At 40.9% G+C, this 24,919-nt stretch overlaps 1 protein-coding gene and 1 long non-coding RNA gene across 6 annotated transcripts in view; one reads left to right on the forward strand and one right to left on the reverse strand.

Moving 5' to 3' along the window:
• The window catches only part of LOC104690532, a 30,113-nt gene extending 22,620 nt beyond the window's left edge, over positions 1 to 7,493 (reverse strand). The window contains exons 1-4 of one of the 4 annotated variants that reach the window (XR_002046069.3): positions 7,235 to 7,480; positions 5,720 to 5,821; positions 2,656 to 2,744; positions 2,537 to 2,549 (exon numbers count right to left, since the gene is read on the reverse strand). This is a non-coding gene — a long non-coding RNA (uncharacterized LOC104690532). Of the gene's footprint in view, positions 1 to 2,536; positions 2,550 to 2,655; positions 4,894 to 5,719; positions 5,822 to 7,234 lie in introns of all 4 variants that reach the window. The other 3 variants (XR_005601745.1, XR_002046068.3, XR_005601744.1) reach the window with 3 other exon arrangements.
• TLL1 (tolloid like 1) overlaps positions 7,494 to 24,919 on the forward strand; it is a 130,349-nt gene continuing 112,923 nt past the window's right edge. For both annotated transcript variants that reach the window (XR_005601743.1, XM_039550797.1), the window contains exon 1: positions 7,494 to 9,162. Coding sequence is in view for 1 of the 2 variants with exons in the window: in XM_039550797.1 (XP_039406731.1) it covers positions 9,006 to 9,162 (157 nt within the window). In the remaining variant the exon portion in view is untranslated. The remainder of the gene's footprint in view (positions 9,163 to 24,919) is intronic.

Consider the following 24,919-nt stretch of genomic DNA (forward strand, 5'->3'; position numbering starts at 1 on the left):
TAGTCAGTCATCTGTGACATCTCTAGTATTGCAAATTATATAGCTTTGAGGTGAGGGGGCAAAAAATGAATTGCAAGGGCTTAGTACTCTAATAATGCTGAAGGAAAGTTGTACTGAAATGGCTGCAAGTTAAGCTCAAATTGTAAAACATATGTATATTCCATATATAGGTGTGTAATTAGTGTGAAATATGTATTATTTACAGCAAATATTGATTGTGCCTGCACAAAACTATCACCTTGGTGAGTGAAAGAGCATTCAGCTTTAGAATACAATATAATCCCTGAATTTTCCAGACAGAGGTTATTAATTATTGCTGCATGGTGCATCAGTGCCTTCTTTCACAAGAAGCTGTAGCTGGAAAATATTCTATTGTAGTAAAGAAGAATTGACAATAAGCAGAGTACAAATAATTTTGGATAGGGCTGTATAATGTGGATGCAATTAAATTAGTTTTGCCATAAACATTTATGATCTTATGACACTGAACATAAGAAAAGAGTACTAAGTAAGACACCTTAGGTATATGAGGATTTTTTTCCCATAGCTGCACCATAAAATTCAGTGGGTATGTTGCTACCTGTATTAATGAGAAATATGTTAGACAGTGTTGAAAAGTAAAAGTTTTCTGCTGTGTAGAGAACTTTTATAAGTATTACCACAGCCAAAACAATGCTGATAACTACAGGACAATATTTCTGTCACTGATAGCACTTGTACCATAGTTTCATGCTGCTTTCTGTAAGACAATTGCCATTCTTCTTCCTGGTTGCTGGTGATAGGCCTTATTTATTTTCAGTGAGCCAGAGTTAAAAGAACACATTGTGTCTATGTAGAAACCCAATTAGGGCAAGGTTCCTCTATTTGCTTTGATTCCTTACCTCCTGTGTCAGTGTTACATGTTTTCTGCCCTAAGTGCCAGAGATGTTATAAATGATAAATTACAATGTAAACTAAACCAGAGGCTTTTCATCTGAGCTGCACATGGCTCAAAACAGTGAACCCTGTTCATCTAGGTGCTGAGCTGCTTCGTCTTCTAGAAATGAATGGAAGATCAAAATGCTCAGCAGTCACTCAAGATGAGGCTCATTAGAGGCTTTCTTCTGTCAAAAATCATCCACTGATTCCCAGCTATGTGACAGTATGCTGAATACTGGAGGGTAAGATTAACCCTGTACACCTAGTCAGTCTAACAACAAATGTCACTTCTGAGTCTAACACCAACATTTGTTCATAGAAGAACAGGTCTGGGAATAGTAATTTTATATTTTATTACAGTTAAATTATCATATAATTGCCAAAGAAACTATGTTCACCAGTTACCAGCGTCTAGAATGATGACTGATAAGTGACCCTGATCAGCTCTGGTATAATTCAAATGCAAATTTGATGTCAACTTTGGCAAGGAGCAGTCTCTTACAAAGTTGAGAATTAAGTCCTGAATGATTTATCAACTTGTAAACATAAACTGCAAACTTCAAACCAAACAGCTTTTAAACAGCTTTTAGCTATTTTTTGGGGGGTGGGGATGTTGGGGATTTTTGGGGGGTGGGGTGTTGTTTTGTTTTGGGGGTTTTTGTGTTAGACAATAAAGTAAACCAAACAAAATCAAGTTGGCAAACATTTAGATGCCAGTTTTTCATCTGGCAGCCTCTGTCTGTCTTCTGAAGAACTGCAAGCTAAGCTCTGCTAAGCTCAAAGCTCACAGACCTTGTTTTTTAATTAAGAGAAGGTCAGGATGCCTCCTAATACTTGGAATGCAGCTGTTTTCAGACAAGTGAATATTTAATATGACCTCTTATACTAACCTCCTATACTTTCTAGCTTTGAACATTGCTTTAACAATTAAGCTCTTCTGGCCCTGTGTTTAAATAGCTGTCCACAGCTACTGCAAATTGATTTATTGCTTGATGAGAATCAGGGATGCTGAGCAAACACAGAACAGTTTCTAATTTAAGGAGTGCACCGGTGGTTTTGTTGTTGTTTCTTGATTACTTGTTTTAACATCAGTATGTGTTATCAATGTAGTTTGCTCTTCTGCAGCTTTTAGAGGATTAAAAATTGAGAGAACAACACAAGTCATGTTAGAAACACAGTCTGATTGCGTATCTAATATTAAAATTTCTTGATACTCTCTGTTGGTAGATATTGTTTAAGTTGCTTATACACCTTTGCTTAATTGTGAAGATTTGGTACAATATTTTCCTTGCTAGTATCAGCTGTGAGCTGATTTTCAGTCTTAATCTCTTCTTCATCAATCTTTCTTTCAGAATGTTAGCTTAAATTATCCAGGTATTTGAGAATGAAACATGAAAATATATGAGTTTGATCCTAATTAAAAACCACAGCAATATTTTTGGAAGGGCTTCAGTATGCTCAGCCTGTAGGAAAAGTAGTTAAATCTTGAGCAGAATAGAAAGAAGGAGAATATCCTTATGTGAAGGCATACCTCCTTTTTCTTTCTGTTAGCATTGGTATGGACTTACACATCACCACAGCCAGCCTTGAATAGAAGCAGTTTTAGCAGCTCTCTTACCTGAGTGTCTCACCTGCAATGATATATAACATGATCATTTTAAGCAGTGCCTTGCTTGGATCTGTAACTTAATTGAGAAGAAGCAATAATTTTGGATGCTTAAGCCACCTCAGTCATACCTGTGGGATGGAGAGGGGAAGGTTGTCTCACTTGAATAGATGGGGAGGAAAAACTGATCTTGCAGCATGGTAGAGTCCGCACAAAGCTCCTGAGAAAGAATGTAGGGTGTGATTAGGAGAAATTAGCAATGGGAATAATAGATGTATTTTGGGACAACCACATTTTTTGCATAAGGAAACCATGCCTGAAAAGTAACAGAGTGAAGAGGTAGATGGAAGGTAGCAGACAAGCAAAAACTGCCTGAACAGCAGTGTAAGGATTGGAGCGAGGACTTTCCCTCTGCAGCTGGGAAATACGGTCAAGGAGCAAGACCAGCTTTGTGGTGCACACCTGGAGTAAAGAATAGACAAGGGGGGTGGATGTTAACACAACTAAAAGTTAAATCGGGAGAGGAGACATAAGAGAAAGATCAACTAGATAAAGGGAGTGAAAACAAAACAACAACAAAAGGACCCTGCATAGCTGAAGATGAATCTGAGAGTGAGAAGTACCAGAACAAGATTAAAGAAAAGTACAACTAGGGCAGCTGGAACTGGGATGAGAATCAAACACCAGCATTAACTAGATAAGAAAAACAGAAGTGGGATCAGCCAAGACTGAAGAGAGACTGGAGACAGGTTTGAAATAACAAGCCAAGATAAGGCAAAGCATGGACATGGGAAGCAAGCAGATGGGAGCGTGCTATTTAAAAACACCCTCTCCCAGAGTTTGGAAGGGATCCCAAGATTCCCTCTTCTGCCAGTAATAACCATGAAATCCAGTGGTGAAGAGAGACACATCTTTTCAAATGCCTGGCCAAACACAGCATGACATATTCATGCTAACAGGTACTGTGTTGAGGAGAAGAAGATTCAAAGCAGTGGATGAATTATGTGGATATCATTAATGATGGGGCTGTTGCTGGCAGGAGTCTGGCCATGTTTATTCTAGAAACTGAAGGAATCATTGAAGAAAAAGAATTATGGGAAGAGAAGCGGTGGCAAAATTCTTGAGAGAGCTGAACAGCTTGAAATTTGTGTCTTAGCTCTTGTCTTTGCCACGGAGTTCCTTGATCGAGCTGGTTCAGGGCTTTTAAATTACACTTCTTGATAATTTGCTTCTCATTTTCAGATGCTTGAAAACTCCAGGGTTTGATTAGAGGTAGTTAGTCAGTGAGTAAAATTACTACAACTGAAAGCAGTGGGAACCAGGCCTTGAAGAAATAAGGTTTTCTATAGTGCCAAGTACAATATCAAACCAGGCAATCTATAACTGTTTCCCAAATGTAATATTCGTATCCTGTCACAATACCCCTTCATCTGAGAGGTGTATGATGAAACTAAAGCAGTTAATATTTTTGAAGCCCATGAATACTGTAACAACAAGCTCCATAAAATGCCCATGAGGAAGTTAATAACTCTGTATGCAGAATAGGATCTGAATAAATGAGTAATGAATAAAGCATGGGGCATGCTTTCAAAAATAAAAGAGAAAACATAACATTGAAGGGCTTTTTGTTAATTAAGCACAGAGGTTTGTAGAAAAAAATTGTACGTGAGCATGCAATGAGCAACTTTCATAATATATGAGTACATGTAGGAGAGAAGGGAGAAATACGGTTTCTCTGGTGAGCTCACTGCTGTTAAGATGATGAGTGCTTGATTTTTAACTTTGAAAGTTTAATTTTAGTTTATATGGTTTACTCAGTATAGTGTTATGACTGTGTATATGCATGTTTGTTACTGTAGACACTTTATTTGTCACAATGTGCTTTCAGCTTCAGTATTTCCCTACAGAATGAGCACTTGGGGAATGTGAAAATACTTAAACGTAACTACGGCTGTTTCAGAAGTGCTCTAGGTACCTCAGAGAGAATATGTGTATCAGGAGATAAAGCAGGAAGGTAACCAGCTTCTGCAGAACTTCTCTGTTTTAGCCTTCTGAAAAGTCCCATGAGTCCTGGTCCCAAGCAGCTGACCCACCATGGTCTTCAGCCATCAAAGCCGTAGGCATGTGCTGAGCTTGATGTTTGTGAATAAGCCCATTGTGTCCACCCACCTAAAACTCCACGCTAGATGGAGGCCTAAGCAGCAGACAGATAGCCAAAGAATGAGGAGGAGGTGTGAGCAACGATGTTTCATATGTATTTTTTTTAGTTCTGTGATTGTCTTTGGTACATACTTGTCCTTTTTTCAAAGTTTTTTTTGGTTTTGGTTGTTTCTTTTTTGTGTAGGAAGAGCTGAAAAGCCTCCAGCTTTCTGGATTAAAAATAATAATAATAATAAATATATATATATATAAATGCCACCACCACTTTTAACATAACTGCATTTAACATTACCTGTGTCCCTGTAATATACCCATAAATCAGGAAATTTAAAAGAAAAGGGAAAATGGCTTTGTTGTTGCTGTTGTTGTGTTCCTTTGGTTGGTTTTCTTCCAGCTTAAGCATTCTGTCTTCCTGGCTATGTATTCGTTTCTTTGGAAACGGCTGTAGGATGGATTTTTGATTGACTGTGTTGTCAGATGGATTATCAGAGTTGTGAGCTTTTTGGAATGGTAGACATGAATGTGTGATAAGGAAAAAATATTTTTTACTTAAAATATTTCAAAAATTTGCATCGTGAAAGAAGCTAGGTTGAATAATTAACAGGTTACTTAGGGGAAAAGTTTTTTTTAATGTGGAACAGTTTGGTTACTAGGAAAAAATTCTCTTAATATAAAGAAAGCTTTTTAATAATGTGACTGATGGAAATATTAATACCTAAGCAATGTAGAATAGGTTCTGCAGAGCCGCAGTGCATATTTTAAAGAGTAATTCTAATGTGTAGCTGCTCTGGGTTACCAGCAGAAAACAGCTTTTACCCTGACATATACACACATTTGTTTGTTACAGCACTCATGTGCCCAGATTTCTGCATGACTCCCATCTAGCGTTTCTGAGTTTGTTTCCTGTCTTAGTCAGGGCTCTGCAAGGCCAGCTGTCCTCAAGGCTGTGAGTGCTTGGTGCTGCTCCGCCAGTGCTAGTGCTGGTGATGCTGAGGCTGGGGGCAGATTGAGGCAGAAGGTGACGTCAGTGCCTACCTTGCTGGGAGAGTTAATCTCCCACCGCAGAGGCTCTAATAATCTCCTCACTTGGGAGACTGGCGTGTTGAGGATTGCATGTTGTACATTCCACTTCTTGGGCTGTAAAGCAATCAGCAAAATCAGTGTTTCTAAAGCTCTGTTGACAAACAAGTGCTTGCTAGACAGAGATGGTTTCTTTTAGGGGTGGAAGTGTAAAGGCACAGGAAAGAAAGTTAACTTTTTAAAGGTGTGGACATATGAAGCAAGAGCAAGCAAAGTAACAAAACCAGGTTAGGGGGGTCCACTTTTTCAAATGAGCATGTAATTAATAACACTGCAAGATAAGCTGCCTCCTTTGTGGACATAAAAAAATAACAGAAATCATATTTCAGATTGGATCAGGCTGGTTTCTTTAGCCAAGCACAGCCCAGCAAACCGTGACACTGTGCAAGCAGAGGTAGCCATCAGCTCCCACAGTGCTCTGAGGGACTGACAGAAAGGGTCTCTGACAACTTCCTTGGAGTCAGTTCCAAGTGTCTGAGGTGGCTAGTCATAGAAAGTATACTGAGGAAGAGGGGAAAAGAGCAGGCCTCAAGTTTCTCAGGCTTTTCTTTCATCTGGTATGTGGTGCTTTTTGAGGGCTTTATGACACACAGCAAACTGAACTGCTGGGATAGAGATTGCCTAGTGAAGGCTGCACCTTTTCAGTGGCAGCTACCCATTCCTTGGCTTTCAACTTTGGAGCAACAAGACTGAATTAGGAGCAATGTGGACACAGTCTGGATGCCAAAAATGTAAGGAAGCACATGGTTGCTTTAAAGAGACTGATGCTACTCGGTGCCAGACTTCTTAATATTGTTAAACTCCTATTAGTTCTGTCTTGACCGACCTTTTCAGATTTAATGTTATGACCTGCCGAGAGTGCCTATCTATAGTAACACTAGCCCTTCATTCGCAGGACGGCAGGGGCAGACGAAGAGTCCCCGGGTAGGCAGTACAGGTTTCGTCATTCGAAAGGAGGCTTTACACCTTGCCCCCACCCGACCCCCGTCCCCCGTTTTTTGGGGGCAGCTAAGTCTTGATAGCGGCGATAGAAAGTTGTGCCCCCTCCCTCCTTCCCTCTCTCGATAGCAAACTGTGCCCACCCGGAGTTTTCGTAAGTGCTTTCGGCTTGCCCCCCGCCCCCGCGGCACCTGGAGCTGCCCGCGGGGCCGAGGGGCGCGCCGCCGGCGCTGCCTGCGCTCCTGGCACAGCCAGGGGAAGGGACTATCTCCGGATTTCCACCCCTGCCACAGGGGGAAGGCTACCGGGAAGTGCTGCGGGGAGAGCGAGCCTGTGAGGGCTAGGACGTGAGAGAAAGACGCGGCCACTTCTCCGCGGCAGCCTTTTCAAAAGTCCGTGTTAAATGTGACACCCCGGCGAAATGGGAGCAGAAGAAACACCCCTCTACCCGCCCCTCGTCGTCCCCCCCGCCCTTTTCCATGGAAATTCGTAAAAGGAGGAGGAATAGAGTTTGCTACGGAAAAGTCTCACCTTGGTCAGAAACAGTCTCAGGCGTTTCTGCAGGATCGGAGCTGCCAGTCTCGGGGGAGGGGAGGAGGCAGGCAGGGAGATCTCTAGCCACCTATATATATATATAAATTTTTTTCCCGCTTGATCTTATTTAATCCAGCAGCACGTATTTCCACCCCTCCTCCTCCCTCTCCAGGTTGATCGGCTGAAATGAGGCTTTGCGCGCTGATCCCTTCTCGAGCTTTAAAACAAAACCCGGCCCCGCGCAGCCGGCGGCAGCTCGGGGCGCCTCGGCGCTGAAGCGCGGCGGGGCCGGGCGAGGCCAGGCAGGACACCGCGGAGCGGGGCGGTGGCTCCCGCGGAAACTTCGCTTGGAAAATAAACCTACACCACTTTCCTGGAGATCCACGTGAGAGCAGGAAAGCTCGACTGCAAGATCTCTGCGCTGCTGCTGCATGCTGCAATTTTACTTTTTGTTTGCCTTGATTATTTTTTTTATGTTTGTTTGTTTGTTCTTACTTTCATTTTGGAGCCGGTTCCCAGCTGCTTGGCTGAACTTCTGGAGACCAATGGACCTTTTATAATGCCTTCCTCTGTTTTAAACAAACTGTGGGCGCTTAAACTTTTCTCTTTCCCCCTCCCCCTCGCTCCTTAACCCCCACCCTTCAGCTCATGGGGCTAACACTGCAAAGCAGCTGCAGCAGAGGGGGAAATATACAGACACTGATTTATTTTCCTGTCTCCTAAATTGTACTTAATTCTTCTCATCGTCCTCCTCATCACCCATTTTCTCGCGCTTTTTTTGGCTGCCGGCTGTCGATCTGTGCATTGTTTTATCTGATCAAGATCCTTTTGTTGTTGTTTAAATGCCATGCACTGCTTATCTAGAGAGAAGGCTATATGGAGATAGAGGCGTATAGTGAATGCGCGTGTGTTTCCATAAGACACACTATCAAGGGAGCAGATCAGAAGCAGCCCGGATCCTGACCCTGACTGTATGAATAAGTAAGCAGGATGCTGACGACTGTGTGTTAGTTGCCTGTAAGGTTTTCGTAAGTTAAAGGGGGACGGAGGAGGGGGGACAGGCCAGAGACAGAGCTTAGAGTAAGTGTTTGTGCAGAGGGGGGCGAAGCTCTGACACTTTGCTCCTTCCAGCATAGCTGCTGCCTCCCATCAGTAGAGCTCCGCGGTTTGCTGTAGTGCACCCCACCTCCCCCTCCCTCCTCCCTTTTCTTTCCTTCCTTCTTTTTTTTCTTTTTCTTTCTCTTTTCCCCTCTCCCCGTGGTAGTTTGCTGATGTGCAGCCCGGATCCATCTTCTGGCAGCATCAGCGGGACCGGGGTCGGAGGCGCGGCGGTCGGCGGGCACGCAGCGGGGCGCGGGCCGGGCGCGGAGCGGGACGCGGGCAGCAGCCGCTGCCGCCGCCTCCTCCTCCGCGGGAAGTTTGGCTGGGGTTTGACAGAGACGAGGGGAAGCCCTGACAGACAGGATCTCCCGGCCTGAGTCCACCCCCTGCGCCCACCCACACACCCAGCGACTTTTCCCCGGCGAGGGGGCAGGGGGGCCAGCGACGCTCATGCTCCTCACTCTGCGTCGCACCCGTCTGACTGGGGCTACCTAGGGAGCACCGTCTCTTGGAAGAGCCTCCAGGTGGAGGAAGGAAAAAATACCAACCTCCCCCAAAAGCTGTGGTTTCTCCATCCCTTACCCTCCTTTCCCAAACCGGCGTGGACAGCCGAGCCGGCCGTCTAGTTCACCCTCGCCCTGCTCGCCACCTCTCCGCCCGAGGGAGGATGAAGATGCTTTGCTGGAGGATGGCACTGTGGCTGGCCGGGTGGACTGTCTGCGGGAAGCCTTCTTCCTGCTCTGGCCTTGATTATGACTACACTTACGATTTCACTGAAGAGGATAAAGCCGAGGCGATAGATTATAAGGATCCTTGCAAAGCCGGTAAGTGACTTCCACGTCTGATGCAGCTCCCCGCCCCCTCCCCAGATGGTGACTTTGTCTCGGCTTTATTTACGCGGGGTGCGTGAGGGGGGAGTCCCGGGCTCACCTGCTCCCTCCCGGGGCAGCGGCGACGAGCGCAGCCGGAGCCCTACGTCCAGCCCCCTTACCTGGGAAGGTACCCGGGACCTGCTTTTCCGGGACTTCCCACTTACTTCCCTACGGTCTCCGGCTGGGGTGGGAGAGGGGCGCGGCGGCGGGCAGGGCTGGACCGGCCGCCACCGCTCCGCGGCCCCGGGGGCGTCGTGCCGGCCGAGGAGCCCTCGGGTCAGGACGCCGCCGGAGCCGCGGAAGTTGCGGAGAGCATTTCGGCGTCGCTCGAAGGTTTCGAGGCGGGACCGTGCCCCGCAGCACCAGTCGGGAACACGAAGCCGCCGGGCCGGGCTCCGCCGGAGGGTGGCGGCTTCTCCCGGGGCCCTGCCCGCCCCCGCGACGGGAGCGGGTGCCGCCTCCGCCTCCCTCTCGCCTTCTTCCATCCCAACCTGTCGCTCCCCGGCCGGTCAACCCTTCCCGTGGGCCGGAGCGGGCCCTCGGCGCTGGCCGCCCCATGGATGTGGATGCGATAAGTGCGGCTCCCGAGCGGGAGGGGATGCGGGGGTGGTGGTTGTCTGCCGGGGTTTCAGCCGGGCAAGCCCACGCGTCCGGCTCTCAGAGCCCGACTGGTGCGTGCTGCGGGCTGGTGTTCCACAGCGTGTGCGGTGGGTGCCTCCCGCGTGCTCGGTGCCTGACAGATCCCTGTCTAAACCGTGCGGGGAGAGCTGAGTTGCAGCCTCTTCTCACTTAGCACAGCAATTGAGTGATTTTCTAGAACGTTTATCCTACTGATTTAGGACTGCAGCCTCCTTAAAGCCAGGTACAGTTCTTCACCCATTAAAGTTATCAGTAACAAGAACTGACCTCAGGGACCGGGTTCACTGGTACTTCAGTAGACAAGTGTATCTCGGTGATGCTTTTTTTTCCCTCCCCAATGTGTTATCAACAGTGGTTGTCCATTCCCAACAGCTCTATTGTTAAACAAGTGCTCAAGTTTTCTAGCAGCCTCCTTTGCATTAATTATTTTATATTCTGAAAACTAGTTCAGCCAAAGGTTGTGTTCACTATATCTGTGTGGTTTTCTTTAATTTATTGAAGAGAATGTGGTGTACATATATGCCAAATATGCAGACACTCTGTTTTTCTAATCACAAAAATATTTTGTTCCTAAGTGTGAATTGTTAGGTCTGATTTTCTTACAGCTGGAGAATGTTCAAAAAGAACAGAAGCAACTGCAAACAAAACATTATTTTTCCTCAGTTAGCACTCACAAATAAATATAAGTAACTGGTCATAGTTAACCTGCATTCTTTTCTTCTGGTCTGTAATTCTTTAAGAAGATTCATATGCATCATTTCATATAATGAGAAATGCGTATTTACTCTCAGTTGCTGTGGGATTCTCGTTTCATAGTGGGAATAATTAGCAATTATAATTCACGATACTAAGTGTTTAGAGGTTATGCATGAGAGAAAGACAACAGTAGGAGACTGCAATTTGATCTGCATTGCCAATTCCCTGCCATCACTCTGTTTTGCCTGGAGAAAGAAGCGTTTGTTTGGAAAATTTGGCCCATGGAAATATTTTATTGAAGTTCTTGCTTGTGCTGCTTCACAGGTATATGGAGCTTAGGTACTACAGGGATGAGAGACAGGTAGGTGTGCGGAGAGTTACCTTTGTGTAGTTCCTCTTAGTCTTAAAAGCTGTCACTTTGAAGTTCTCTACCCAGTAAAACCCCCATTTTTTTTTTGTTTGCTTCTTAGTGTGTGGTAGTCCTTCAGAAATAAAAATGCACCTAACTGCTGCACACTGGGTATGTACCACGTACCCATCATTTTTCATAAAAAATTGAAAGCTCTAGATATCAGTGAAACTGATCCTACAACGGTATTTTGCAATTTACTTTTCCTGCTAGACCTTCCTTAAAGGCTCTGTTAATCCTAGACTGTAAAGTACTGGTGCCTGATCAAAGATGCTGGGAGTAGTGGGTGCTCAGCCTCTTTTAGCAGCACAGCCCAAGTCTGTGCTCTCCCTAGGTCAGCTCTTATCGGCTGGGGTGGGTTTTGGACTCCCAGGAGTAAGTTTACTGATCTCTGCCATCAGGATGGGTTCCACAGTGAGGCCCTGTAGAAGGACAAAGCCAGGCTTCACACTCAGGGGTGTGAGACGTTCACACTCAAATCTGGGTGTCACTCTATGCGCAAGGTAACAGGATAAAATAAGAGAATTCTTGCACAGATAACATTCAAGGTATGCAAGCTTTGTATCTTAGATATAGTCAACACCTGTTTTTACTGCATCTTGAGGACCTGCAGCTGAGGCTGTAAAAGTGGTTTTGTTTTTTTTTTTAAGCTGTTCAGGCTGGTCAGTTGGGTCAGTGTTGTTAGGAACCAGATAAAAGTGAATTTCTGCAACTTAGTAAAATGGAGAAACACCCAAAACCACTATGGTTTTACCTAGTGACATGCTTCAAAACTCCAGTGATACCTGTGCAAATTTTAGACATGTTAGAATAATTTTACCTACCCCCAAATATGTTGATGCAAGATTGTTTGACCTGTATTTTCGAAGTTATTTGTGTTCAAATTTTCTCCAGTGAGTAATGTTCACTGCTTAGTTTTTATTGCATAGACTACATGTGAAAACACTTGTAATCTTGTGACAGAAAGCACTGTACATGAGGCATCAGATCCATAGTTAGATGAAGTTACAATTCTATATCTCTATAGATACTATCCTAACTCTGTTGAATAAACCTTTCTCCCTGGTTTTTGTGAAAGAACTGAAGAAATTTACCAGAAACACAATGTGACAGCCTCTGAGGGGTTATTTTGGGTATTCTGTGGGATTTTTTTATGGGTATTATGTGTGTATTTTAATATTTTCACAAGGAAGGGATCATTTTAGTGAATGTGCCTAGAATCACACTGTTGCTTTGACTTCCTGGAAGCGGCACAGTGCGGGATGCTATAGAGGCTGAAAAGTACATTTTCTTACAATATTTCCAGCTTTGTGAAAAACCTACAGATAACAAGTGTCAGTCAGATGCCCAGTAGAACTGGCAATTGTTTCTGGAACTGATGTTTCCATTTGCATCTAAAACAGCAGCTATTTTGTGCAACAACCCCAAAGTACACTCTCAGTAGTGAAGCCAGCGTACTGGGAGCCCCAGTACTTCAGGTAGGAGAAGGGCCTGGAGAAATGTTGTGATGCTGTTGGGGAGATGACCACTGGAAGGAAGCTGTTGACATTGTGCAGAAGAACTTGATGAGCTGTGTGATTTCCCGTGGGTTTGTCTGCAGACCTTTAACCTATGTGTGAATTTTGGGTCATGCTACTCCTCCTTATAACAAGAATCCTGGCACACTGTAACAGCGGGATGTGATGTAACACAGTTTCTGTGCTTCTGATGTCTCGGATATTTCCTTGTGTCTCTCTGCAGGATATTGCCCCCAGTGTTTACTGTTGTGAGTTCAAGTGTAAGGCATTCTTAGTTCATCTTCAAGATCTAATTTGCCAGAAGATGTGAAACTGGGAACACCGCACTCTAAAGAATCTAAGGACATAGATCAGCATTTGTATAATCAGATACCACTCCAAAGAATAAAATGCTGAGTTAGATTTCAGTGGGCATCATCAGACTTTTCAGATTGCAGCATGCACCTATATTTATCTGTGGATTCCTGTAGTTTTTCTTTTTGTCCATTCTTACCACAGTTTATGATGTATTCAGGATATCTGCTGAGAAACATAGAGAGTGAGATGGGTAGAAAAATCATTTCCCATCCTGTAATACTTGTTCATAGCCTGCACTTAGTTGATATTCAATGTTTTTTGAAGGCTTTTGTTTTGTTTTCTCAACAACTTTGTTTTCCTAAAACAAAACAAAGCAAATAAAAAAGAGAGTGTACTCTGGTGTGGTCTTCCAATTAAAATACCGCGAACGGTGGGAGATTAGGCTAGAAGCCTTCGTTTTGTTGCATAGCCACAGTGTTGAGGTCTGTTTCAGCCTCTGGACAGCTGACTGTCCCCAGATAAGTCTCTTTTAGCACTTCTTCTGTGAGGTACTTCACTTCCTAAAACAAGTGTTAAAGGTTTGGGAAACAGGCTTGAAGCTGAGTTCCTTGGGCTATTATTTTTCTCTTTTGTAGGCCTTGTTTTCTTGTTTTTTTCTGCACCAGAAATTCTGTATTGCACTGGGGAAAATTCTCCCAAGGAAAACTTCACTGAAACTTTTACAGTTTTCACTGTAGTTAGTTTGGATTACTACCCCTGCCAAAACCCAGCTAATTGGGATCTTTTTCCTTTCAAATCATGTATGAATTATTTTTATTTTTTTTTCCTCAGTGAAGCTAGATAAAAATGTCAAAAAAAAAATCTTGAAAACAAGCAATTAAATTTATGGCTTCATGACTTGAAAGTTCGTTAGCATACAGTTATTTGACTAAGAACAAATTCTGTCTGTATGCATGCCCGCCTGCTGGAGAATTAGAGAAAATTAAGGCAGACCCTCCTCACATGTCCATTTCTCCCTCCTGTGAGATTCTAAGGAACTCATTTGGTTACTTTGCACCTTTATAAATAATAAAAAAAGTTTGGATTGTCTGTAGCAGGGAAATTAGTATTTCCCACATCACTGAAGCATGAAACCTAGTAATGTATTTTATTTGTGAGTAGCTGAACATGAAAAATTGATGGTAGATGTTGAGTACAATTGTTATACCATATCATCTGTAACTGCAATCTAACTATTGTTTTTTATTGTTGTAGCAGCAGCTTTCTATGCTGCTACATTGTAGGTTTTTTTTTTAGTTTCCCTCTTGTGCTCTGGGACATGTTCAGTAGTAAGCATTCTAATTGTGCAGCCTGGTAATAGGAAAATTCTTAAAACCTCTGATTACATGTTTTGAATCTGTGCATGATTTAGATAATTGAGGTATTTCATATTTATAGTTCAGTCATGTAGTAGACTCTTAAAGATATATTGTGAAGTTTACACTAATATAGAGGTTGTGCTGCTAATATTGCTTGCCAGATTGACAGAACTGTGACTGTTCATGTAGTAAATGCATAGTGTAGGCAGCTGAAACAGAAACAAGCTTTTCTGAACAGTCTTCCCAACTGGTTTCCATCCTGCTGTGGATAAACTTATAGGGTAAATAAGACTACTGACAAATTTAGCTTTTAAATAATTTTTTCCCCCCCAAAATTCTCCACCATTACTTTATTGTTGATGTCCTTAAATGTGGTATCTCAACAGCTTTGAAAGAGATTTGTGAGAACATAAAGTTCTTTTTCTCCTCAGCTTCATTGAGAAGATTAATTCAATATGAAACTCTGGGAAAATTACATTAAACGAGCATGTTTTATGTTCTAACTTTGCGAATATCCTTCCACACCAAAGGCTCAATTTCATGTCCAGACCACTTTCCATAGGGATCTGCTTCTGAATATATATCCTGTGTGTCAAACAAGTGACCTGCAAGGAGGAGTATTACATCACTGCAAAATGAGTCTAACTGGCAAATCTAATTGAGCTTGGAATCAGGTCCCCAAGGCAAACTCTGAAACATTCACCACACCTGGATGTCTGCCTTATGTCATTCCGATTGCCCCTCTGGACAATAGGGTTGATAGGCTTATGACATAATTTCATTCACTTCTTTTTGGAGAGAAAATCATGTCTGGGGTGCATGGTAGTGACAGGTCTGTAAAATGGAAGAGCTGTAAGAGAGGAGAGTCAACTTCTGGTTTTCACAAGCACAGGGGACCTTGTGAAGAAGAAGACTTTTTTGTTCCCTTCCTGGATGCATTATAGTACTCTAAATTTTATAAGATGAACAAGGGAAGAAATCTCTAGTCTTTGTTTAGAAAAGATGTATTTATCCTTAAACTGAAATAGTTTTTTATAGTTTGGTTTTCAACCAAGCAAAATATTATGGTATATAATTTTTGTTTTTAATATGTATCTGAAGAAAAGTTATATTCTAAGAGCGATATTACAGAGCAAAACTAAGTTTTGGCCTTTCAAAGCTTTCAGTTGGATGAGCAGCATTTCATAGTGTTTTTCAGATTTTCTCAGACTTATTAGGATCTTTCTAATCTACTTGTTTCAGTCATTATTGAATTCAGTTCATTCCCCCCATTCTTAACCACAAGCAATCTCTCTCCACCTCCCTACTACATTCCTTCACAGTAACAGAACTGAAAGTGTGACTAGAGAAATCTTTGTGTATTTTTAGTTCTGTCTTGTCAGAATATTTTTCTTGGCTAAGACAGAGCTAATGGCCAATCTGTTAATGTGTTTTAATGCATATTCATTCTTTGTGTCTGCTGTGTATCTTCTACTTCTTTTCCTGTAATTTCTGTCATTGTTACTATGGCAAGTTCCCTTGCTTCTGGATTCCCCCTCCACTGAATGCATTTTTTACTTGCTTTTCGGCTTTTCACAGTGCTGCCTGACCAGTCTTCTACTCCTTCCTGTTTTCTTCCCTTGATGTGTTATTCTCTTGTTTACAATTATCAGTTATTCCCTCCAAATATAACTTCTAGCTCATCATCAGACTTTCTGTAAGACTGTCCTCTAGTGCTTCGATAGCTCTGTAGCAAAGAAACTGGGCACCTGTGCTCACAGCTGGAAATGAGGAGGAGGAGAAAGATGAGTGGGCTGTGTGTGACCAGCATGTTCTCAGAGGCCTCATGCTGGATGCTCAGTGAGCTGCAATGATCTGTTAAACACTGCACAGCCAATCCTGAAATATCCAGCTACAAATGTTTTATACAGAACACATACGTGGACTTTCTTTCTGTGTTGGACTCACATATCTAAATATCAAGATTTGATGTGGAGACAGTCCCTTGCTGATCCATAGGAATAAGAGTACTCTAAGTACTTGAAGTGTAAAGGTGGTATAAATAGTAACACAGCAGAACAGGTTGAGCTGGGAAGTGTGAAGGTGGAGGCTGTGCTGTGGACATATGTAGAGTGTTGGTGTGTGACCCATGTGAGTGATTCTCCTGCAGACTGTTACGGAGGCAGCTCCCACTCAAACAGATACTCTCAGGTGACTTTCTGGGGGGAGTTTTGCCTGAGTAATGGTCTGCAAGTGCAAATGTTGAGTGACTATAAGTGAGTATCATGTGTTTGAAAATATCTGAGCACGATCAGATAGCTCTTACAGAGCAATAATGCTTCAAAATGTAGGCTTGTGGGTTTTCTCTTCAATATTATAAAACAGAGATTGTCAAGATCAAAGTGCCAAAAAATCAATATTGTTCTAAAATAACTCCTATTTTTCTTGTTGAGGTGTGTGAAATACGATGCCTAATAGGATATGCAGTGTTTATTAAACCAATTTCTTTGCTATATATAGTTCCATGATAAAAAGATCTATCAGTAATTGACTCTAGTCAATTGATTTTGAATTTTTTTATTCATTTTGGTGGTTATAAGTGATGCCTGATCAGGGAATAACCAGCAAAATCAGGACACAGAATTGCAAAGGAAAGATGTTTATTTTAAAATTCATTTTCAGTGCATTTAAATCTGACTCTGGAAATTCTCTGTCTTGCTGTCCTCGGGAATTTCATGTCTTTTCCTACAGAAATGGAATGAGAGAAACACATTGCTGCATTTGAAGGGTGCCAGTACCTCTCCAACCACATTGTGATCCTTGGATGTTGTAAATTGTATGGTGGAATTTAAGTATCAGCTCTTGTAAGAAGTGAGGGGACAAGGACATCAGCTGGGGATGTTGTATCAAAATAGTTGTGCAGATGAGTTTCATTATTCTCACACTGGTAGCAGCAGTTAAATATATTCCTAGTAACAAGTTTAATTGTTATTAAACAAAAATGAGTCCATTTTATTGGTGTCTGATGTTTTAATAGGTGTTAGTTAGATACTTTCTTGCTGTCATGGGCATTGTAGCACTAAGACTTTCAACACTTTTCCACTTGCCCAAAAGAGGATAAAGAATTTTGCTTAGGGCACAGTGATTGTCCAAAGAGTGGCCAAAAGGCAGAGCTTCCTATGTTTCCAGATGATGCATTCAGATAAGCAAATAAAATAATTTCAGATGGTTCTTATATAATATCAAGATTTATTTAAACAGTTTACTTGCACAGCGAATTATATTTGCTTTCATGAGGAGTAGTTTTAGAACAACTCTGAGGGTGTGAGAACATGACGATGAACTGCCCAATTTCTCCATCTGGTAAAATGTCCTTATATTTATAACAAATTTGCATACATCTTCATTTTCACTTGTACTTGCTTTTTTCCCTTACTCAACATTACTCTTACAATCGTGCTCTTACTTCAGCTTTATTTGTAGGTAGGTTATGCCACACTACTTTACAACTGTTTCCATACTTACAATTCTGTACTTCATCCCTAAATATATAAGCAAATGGATAAATGAGGTATTTTGTGTTCAGGCAATCAGCTTAGCCCTTTTCTAATGAAGAGCATGATGTGTTTCCATGAATAATTGCCAGCATTGTGTTGAATGCAGGTTACCCATCTTTTTATGATCTTCATTTTAGGACCAGGATCTTTGTCATGTCCATCAGCCCATCCTTTTGTCATAATATAAACTACTGAGTCTTTAACTATGGAGCTCTTCAAGACTACTGATTCAGGACTGAATTGTGGAATCCTTTTTCTTTTTGTTATTGATATACCATAATTGCATTATGTTCTGATAATTTACAGAGATTAATCTTTTGTGCTTGGAAAAGAAATTATTAAAGAAAAACCCACAATAAACCCTCAGACAAAAAATATTAATTCAGCCTGTAAATCGCTAAGGAACACAGCTTGCATGGGTGTTTCATTCCCCCAAGGTTACATTATTGGAAAAACTGTTTAATGAAAGCAGGGTAAAAAGATGTTCAAGTTAGTAAAGAGAAAATGAAAGAGAAGAAACATGATAAATGTGAACAATTTTAGAAATTGTACAAGAAGGTAAAATAGAAGATATTTGTTTCTAGTTCTATTAGTTTGTTAAATTCAGAACTGGAAAATTCAGAACAGAGACTAGGAGCCATGTGGGGATTTTATACAACTTTTTATATTGAAATCTGCTAAAGCATTCCACTGAGTCAGTATTTGGATATATGATATGACATTTACATAGGTAGCAGGTGTATCTGGACATCTGATATTTAGTAATAGTAACAATAATGATTTTCAAGTGGATATATACCTTAGGCTTCAGTGTTCAAGCCAGTATTTAGTAGCTTGAAACAAGGATGAACCCGAATGTGTGGCAAGATTACCCCTGTCTACCTACTCCAAATTCTTGTTTCTTTCTGTAAAGCAGCTGGTGGTGACTGCTGTCAAAGACAGGACCTTGGATATGATCCAGTGTTGCAGTTCCTTTGTTCCTCAGCCCTCCCTAAGTGCTATTTCAAAAACTCATGTCTTGTAGCATGCCTAAAAGATAAATGCAATTTAGCTATTTTGGGAAGTGAATGAATTTCAAAGCTCAATCTGACTGTAAACACATCGACCAACTATGTTTGATGGGAATGAATGTATGCAAGCATACAAGAAGAAAACTGCATTTACCTACGTTTATAAATTGTCAGTATGAGTCCAGTGGTGCACTTGCACACGTGTTTATCTATGAACCACATGTATGCACATGCTCACCTGACTACCTAAGGAGCTACCACTGAGGCATAGATGCCTACAGAAGTATCAATAGAGGCTCTTTAAAGTCACCTGTACAGATTGTGTGGGTGCTTTTCTTCTATTTGCTTTTCCCCCACTTGTAAATGCCAAGGTAACTTGTGTGTAAATCTGATTTAGAGGCCATTGGACTCAGTGGGAATGTTTCCAGTTACTTTAGAGATTTTGTTTATGGTGAATAAGTAATAAGCAGAGCTGACTAATTTAATTCTGTGTATTTGGGCTCTGGCTTACTTGTATGCATGTGCTCACATGCTTTGCAGGCACATCAGTGAAGGCAGTTGGATTTTTGCCCCAGTTTCTGTAGTTGTCATCACTAACACAAGAGTATCATGAAATCTTACATTCAGTGACCTTGTGATTACAGGTTCTTTCTTGCTGGACTGGGGTGTGAAAAAAATCCAGCAGCTTGAAGAGCATCTGATTTTCTCTTTTTTCTTTCCCCTTATAAGACGCCACAGGATAAGACTGGATTTTGATTACTGCAACTATTTCCCAATCTTTAGAGATAGGTTTCTTCTTGTCATAGCTGAATACTTTATTAATTGTTCAATCTGATAAATGGCTAAAGATGTTGATGAACATGATGGTTGCAGTTGCAGATACAGTTCCTTATCTGTATAATTTCAGGAAATGTAGAGTCAAATAATAAGCCATTTGTTACAAAATACAGCAGGCATGTGAAACTAGTATCAGTCATGTACCATTAGCTAAAGTTTGACAAGCCCTGAAAGTTTCTTCAGTGATTTGCAATATCCCCAAATTAACACATTTTCTAATCCAGAGACTGCTAGAAGCTAAAGAGATCTTGGAAAACTAGGAGGAACAGGTGTACTAATACCCCCATTTGTTTAGTAAATTGAAGAATTAGTTAATGGCAAAATAAGAAGGGAGTAGAAAGTATTTTTTCTCCCAAAGCTATGTGTAGTTTGGATGGATTGCAAAAGCTCAAGATTGCCATATAGAACTAAGTAACCTTAAAACATAGCCTAACTCAGTGCAAATCTTGCACTTAACCACGTAGTTTGTTACTTCTCTGTTTTGAAAACTTATGTTTTCTTTCTGATGTTGTTTTTCCTGTGTGTTGCACTTAAATCATGGCCAGAATGAGAACTGTAGGTGATAAATGAGTCTAGATTTGACTGAGGATTCTTGTTTGATGAGAGCTCTTGGCTTTAGTTATGGGGTTTTCTGGAGTTAATTGGTAAGGGAAGGAAGTAAGGAGAAAAATCTTTCCCCTTCATTAAGAGATTCACTTTCTACAGTTTTTTGATCCTATGATCACTAAATTGCAGGAGTGGTAGAGAGTGGAGAGTGTAGGAGAGGGGTTTCCTGGTTTTTTCCCAGTTTTTAATCTGCATTCTTGAGGATGAAACCATTTTACACGTGAAATACAGGTGAAAATACAGAAACCTAGTTCAAGTCTTTTGGATGTTTTCATTCATAACACCTTTAATTTGGAAGAAGCTGAATTAAATATGAATTGTAGTGCTGACGGATCACAGTCAATGTGTCTACAGAAGTGAAACATGAGTAAAGAGAATTTATAACATACGCTTCCTTTTGCTTTATGGAAGAGAGCCAAATAAAAAGCTGCCTCCTAGATCAGTAGTGTGTTTATGGAGATATGCAGATCTTTTAGCTAAAGCTAAAATGTTAGAGAGAAATGCAAGCTATTCTGCGGTGCTTTAAATCAAAAACGTGGAGAGCCAGCTAAAGTCATGACAATCTTTATCAACTTGAACAAAAATAATTTTTCTTGGCTATTTTTTGAGATTTTTATAACATGTCTTAGATTTATTTGGTGTATGGTATACCATTCCATCACATATAATGTATTTTTACTGATTGATTGATCTAGACATTCTAGGTTCAAGTTTATATAAGAAATTGAATAATTTCCTGAGTTACTTACTTTTATAATCAAGTCTTTCCAGACATTTTGTCTTTCCTAATTATGAACAAGGTCAGACTAAATAACAGCCATAAGGAAAAAATCAACAAAAATGAACATAAATAGTAGTCCTCAGTTCTGACTATATAATCTTATAGAAGAAGAAAAATTATTTGACCCTTGGTTTCTGCTCACATAATCTGGCTTGACTTCATTGACCTAAAATGTCCTAGGTTTTATCAGTGGAGAAATTTTTTTTTCCTTCCAACAAGCAGATGATGTGTCATCAAAATCAGCAAAGACCTAGATAAGATTTTGGATGTACTTGCAAGTGCTAAAGACAAAAGTTAACATTCCCATTCTTACATGCCAATCAATTGTGATTCCTTTCATGCTGTTCTGATATGGAAATAAACCCTTTCTACAGCTGGCTGTCTATTGGAAAAGAGCATGTTCAAGATTAGCTCCTGCACTAATGGAGCTACAGGGATTCCTTATTCCCCGGGCACAGCCAAACACACACTGCATCTTTCCTTCTTGCCCTCTTCAGAATAATTTCTGGATTTAGTTTCTTGTCCTGCTTGTTGCCTGAGGAGTCACAGTTATCTGGCTGGATAGGTGCTTAGAGAAATCATAGAGAATTTGGTTATTTGCCAGGGGAAGCCAGGTAATCAGGTAAAACTGAGATGCAAATGATAGGTGAATTATCCTGTGCTGAGCCTTCTGCAGCCATAGACAGATGATTTCCAGCAGAAATTTCTGTGAGTGCTTTTTTTCTGCAGATCAAACTGCTCTCTGTAGTTTATCTGCTACTAAGGTACTGACTTTTAATTAATGATACACATATTCATTCATACAATTCCTAGTGGTATTTTGTTCCAACCTGTCATTCAGTTAAATATGGATGAATTGTTCTTGCACAGATATTTCGGTTTTGCTTTTGGATGCTGCTGTGGATTGTTCTTTGGCTCTTACACCTGGTAAAATGGCTTGGCTTATAAAGATTTTGTATCAGGAGGTTTGGTAAACTTCCTTCTGTGAGATTGGTCTAAGAAAAGGTAGCTACCTTCCTTGCAAACTTTGAATTTCATCTCTTTGGGCTATCATAGCTAAAATAGCGCCGCCTCATATTCCTGCCGTGGGATGCAGCAGATCAAACAGGTGGGATGTGGAAGAACCTGCAGTAATGATATGTTACAAACCCTGGATTGTGTTAGGTGGGCCATGGTGTGGACTGTGCAGCAGGGAGCTATGTTCTGGGCAGTGACCCACAGCAGCTAATGAAGGTGTTTTTTGGGGGGTTTCTTCCCCTCTATGATAAAGTAGTGTTTTCATTTTTTTCTGACTTGTGTGTCCTGGCACATTTATGTATGAATACTAAATGCTTTATGTTTATGTCCTGCAACTTATAAGGCTGAATTCTTCACTCAGACTGCCGATCCTTTCAGGATCTCTTGTTACTTCTAATGAAATGAATGGCATGGTGGCGTTCACCTTAATGAGGTCAGAATTTAAGGCTGAAGAAAAACTGTAGTTAGGGTCACTTTACTGAAACTTACTGGAGGTGTATTTCTTTTAACAATCCATTACAGTGAAGTCAAGAGGTAACTGGGTAATTATGGTGTAACTGTTTTTTTGGTGGTTTGTGATGCTTTTATACATACATACATATATTTTTATATATACGTAGGCATTGCAATTGGAGAATCTTTCAGAAGTGACATTACGGTAGAATAATTTCCAAGCATAATCAGCTGTTTTAAAACAAACAAATAGTTGCTGTTACTACACAGAAAGAAGCAGATAATCCATGTAGTTTAACCAACCTCTTTGAATTGGATGCAAAGAAAAACTAATTTTAAAAGCTTTTGTTGTTGTTCCCCCTTTACAGTAGGAAATTATATGGAGAGAAGATGTAGCATAGAGGAACTGTTCTGTGCTGTAAGCCAAAGGACATCATTAGGAACACTCCTATTATCTGGAAGCCTGACTTCCTGTCTCAGTTTCCTCGTGGGTCTCAATGAATGGCAGAAGAAATGGAACACTTTCCTGCTTGGCCAAAAACTCTACTAAATGACTCCTTTGGCTGCATGCCACTCCATGCTCCGGAATAAATCCTGCAGCTCCCCCCTGAGTCTGGAGGGTATTTGCTGCAGTTCCTTAGGGCTGGTGGAGTGAATTTGAGAAAGCCCAACCTTCCCAGGGATACCGTAATGCTTCAGGTGTCCTTTTGTACATCTTGAAAAATTCTTTTTGTGATAGAGAGCAATAGATGCAACAACATTTTATTAATGTAAACTTCCATGAGAATGAAGGGATGGTAAAGAACTGCAAATATGTTAGGATTTTCATATTTGGTAAATGATTTTACTACTGTAGCATGCCTTGTAAAAAGTACCAAAGACATGCTTAAAATAAGATGCTTTTAGATAGGCATTCAACTCAATAACTAATTCTCTGAGTTTTTCCCACATAGTTTTATCACATCAACTAGTGTTGATGTGCTAAAGTTATAAATATACTTTTATTGTAAAGTATAAAAATAAGGTAGTAAAGATTTTTGTATATAGAATAAATCAAATTTCAGACATCTTATTAAGTGCAGTAGATGATGCATCTGTCATCTTTTATTCATAGAGAGGATTTTAAATTTTTTTTTTTTTTTTTATTTCTGGTCTTTGGTACACTTCTTTAACATACATATTAACCCCCAAAACTTTCAGTATCTTCTCTTAGCTCTGATTTTAATTAAAGCTGCAGCAACAAACTTTTGATTCAGTTGTTACTGTCAGTTTCTATACTTTCTATTTTAACTACATTTGGAAAGCAAGAACCTTGCAGCTGACTCAAAGGAAACTTGGCAAAATATACACCATTTCCCAATAGCCTTCTCTATAATAGAAGATATGTGGGACAGTGTTTAATAATTTTTGTCTTGTTTTGCATCCAAGTAGAAAAATATTCTTAATCCTCTGGAGCAAGGAAATGCTTACCATAATTAGTGTTCTGTATGTGTCATTTTTCAAAGGTGACAAGCAGCTGTCCAGCTGGAAATGTTGGACATACTTGGAAAAAAAGTACAGAAAATACTTAATGCCACTGGTATATTTCAACAAGAAAGTATTGATCAGGTTCTGGTTTGTTTGTTTTGTTTTGTTTTGTTTTTTTCCCCTGCTAGTTTGTCTCATAGTTTTTACTGTGTGTTCCTTGTTCAGGCTTTCCTGAAATTTAATGTAAGCTTACTCTGTGTGGCTTTCATGGTGTACCACCAGAGAGGGTGATGTGAAACAATGCTTCTGCCACTGAAACAGCTGTCAGCTTCTTTTCATCTGTGGGGATGCAATCATGCCATATGGGCTCAATGTTGAGGTCACTGGGTTTTTTTTCCAAGGAAGCAGAACTGCTGGGTTATGCTCATTATGTCAACTTGTCCTGTAGTCTGTCTTCAGACTCCTTTGTTTAGGTGGCTAAATGCTTTCTAGCTTTCTTTCTAATGCCCTTGGCTGACAATCAGTGCTCCCAACCTTGATACCTGTGCATTCTGAGAGTTGGCACTGGTGGAGGCATAGTGGATGGCCTTTTCTATCCATTGGCTACAGGAAGACAGCAGAGACTGTAATTTTTATGGCAGTTTATTGATATTAAGGTCATGATTTTGAAAACTGAAAGTTGGGACATCTCATTTGTTCCTATTGCTTCCCCTCTCTGAGCAGCAATACAACCTTGTCCTTTCTGTTGCATTAAGAGTTCTCTCCCAGATGTCCTTTTCCTATCTCCTCCTGATTCAGGGGAAGATTTCTGTGCCTGTCCACAGTATTCAGACAGTCACTGGTAAGATAGCACCAAGTTCCTCATTCTTTGCACTGATGGCACAAAATGTAAGATTTTAACTAGCACAGTGGAGAAATGTTGATTTGTATTGTTAACATGGGCGTATTTCAGTGTCTGTAGTTAAGAATTTCTGGTTATTTTAAAAAGGTGTTATGTAGTTATGCATAATAAATGAAAAAAACCCCAAAAAACCTCCTTAACAAAAGGGGTTTTTGAGCTCCAAGAGGAGAGAACACTAAAGGTGC

This window comes from Corvus cornix, chromosome 4 (assembly GCF_000738735.6).
Source record: "Corvus cornix cornix isolate S_Up_H32 chromosome 4, ASM73873v5, whole genome shotgun sequence".
Taxonomy (NCBI): Eukaryota; Metazoa; Chordata; class Aves; order Passeriformes; family Corvidae; genus Corvus; species Corvus cornix.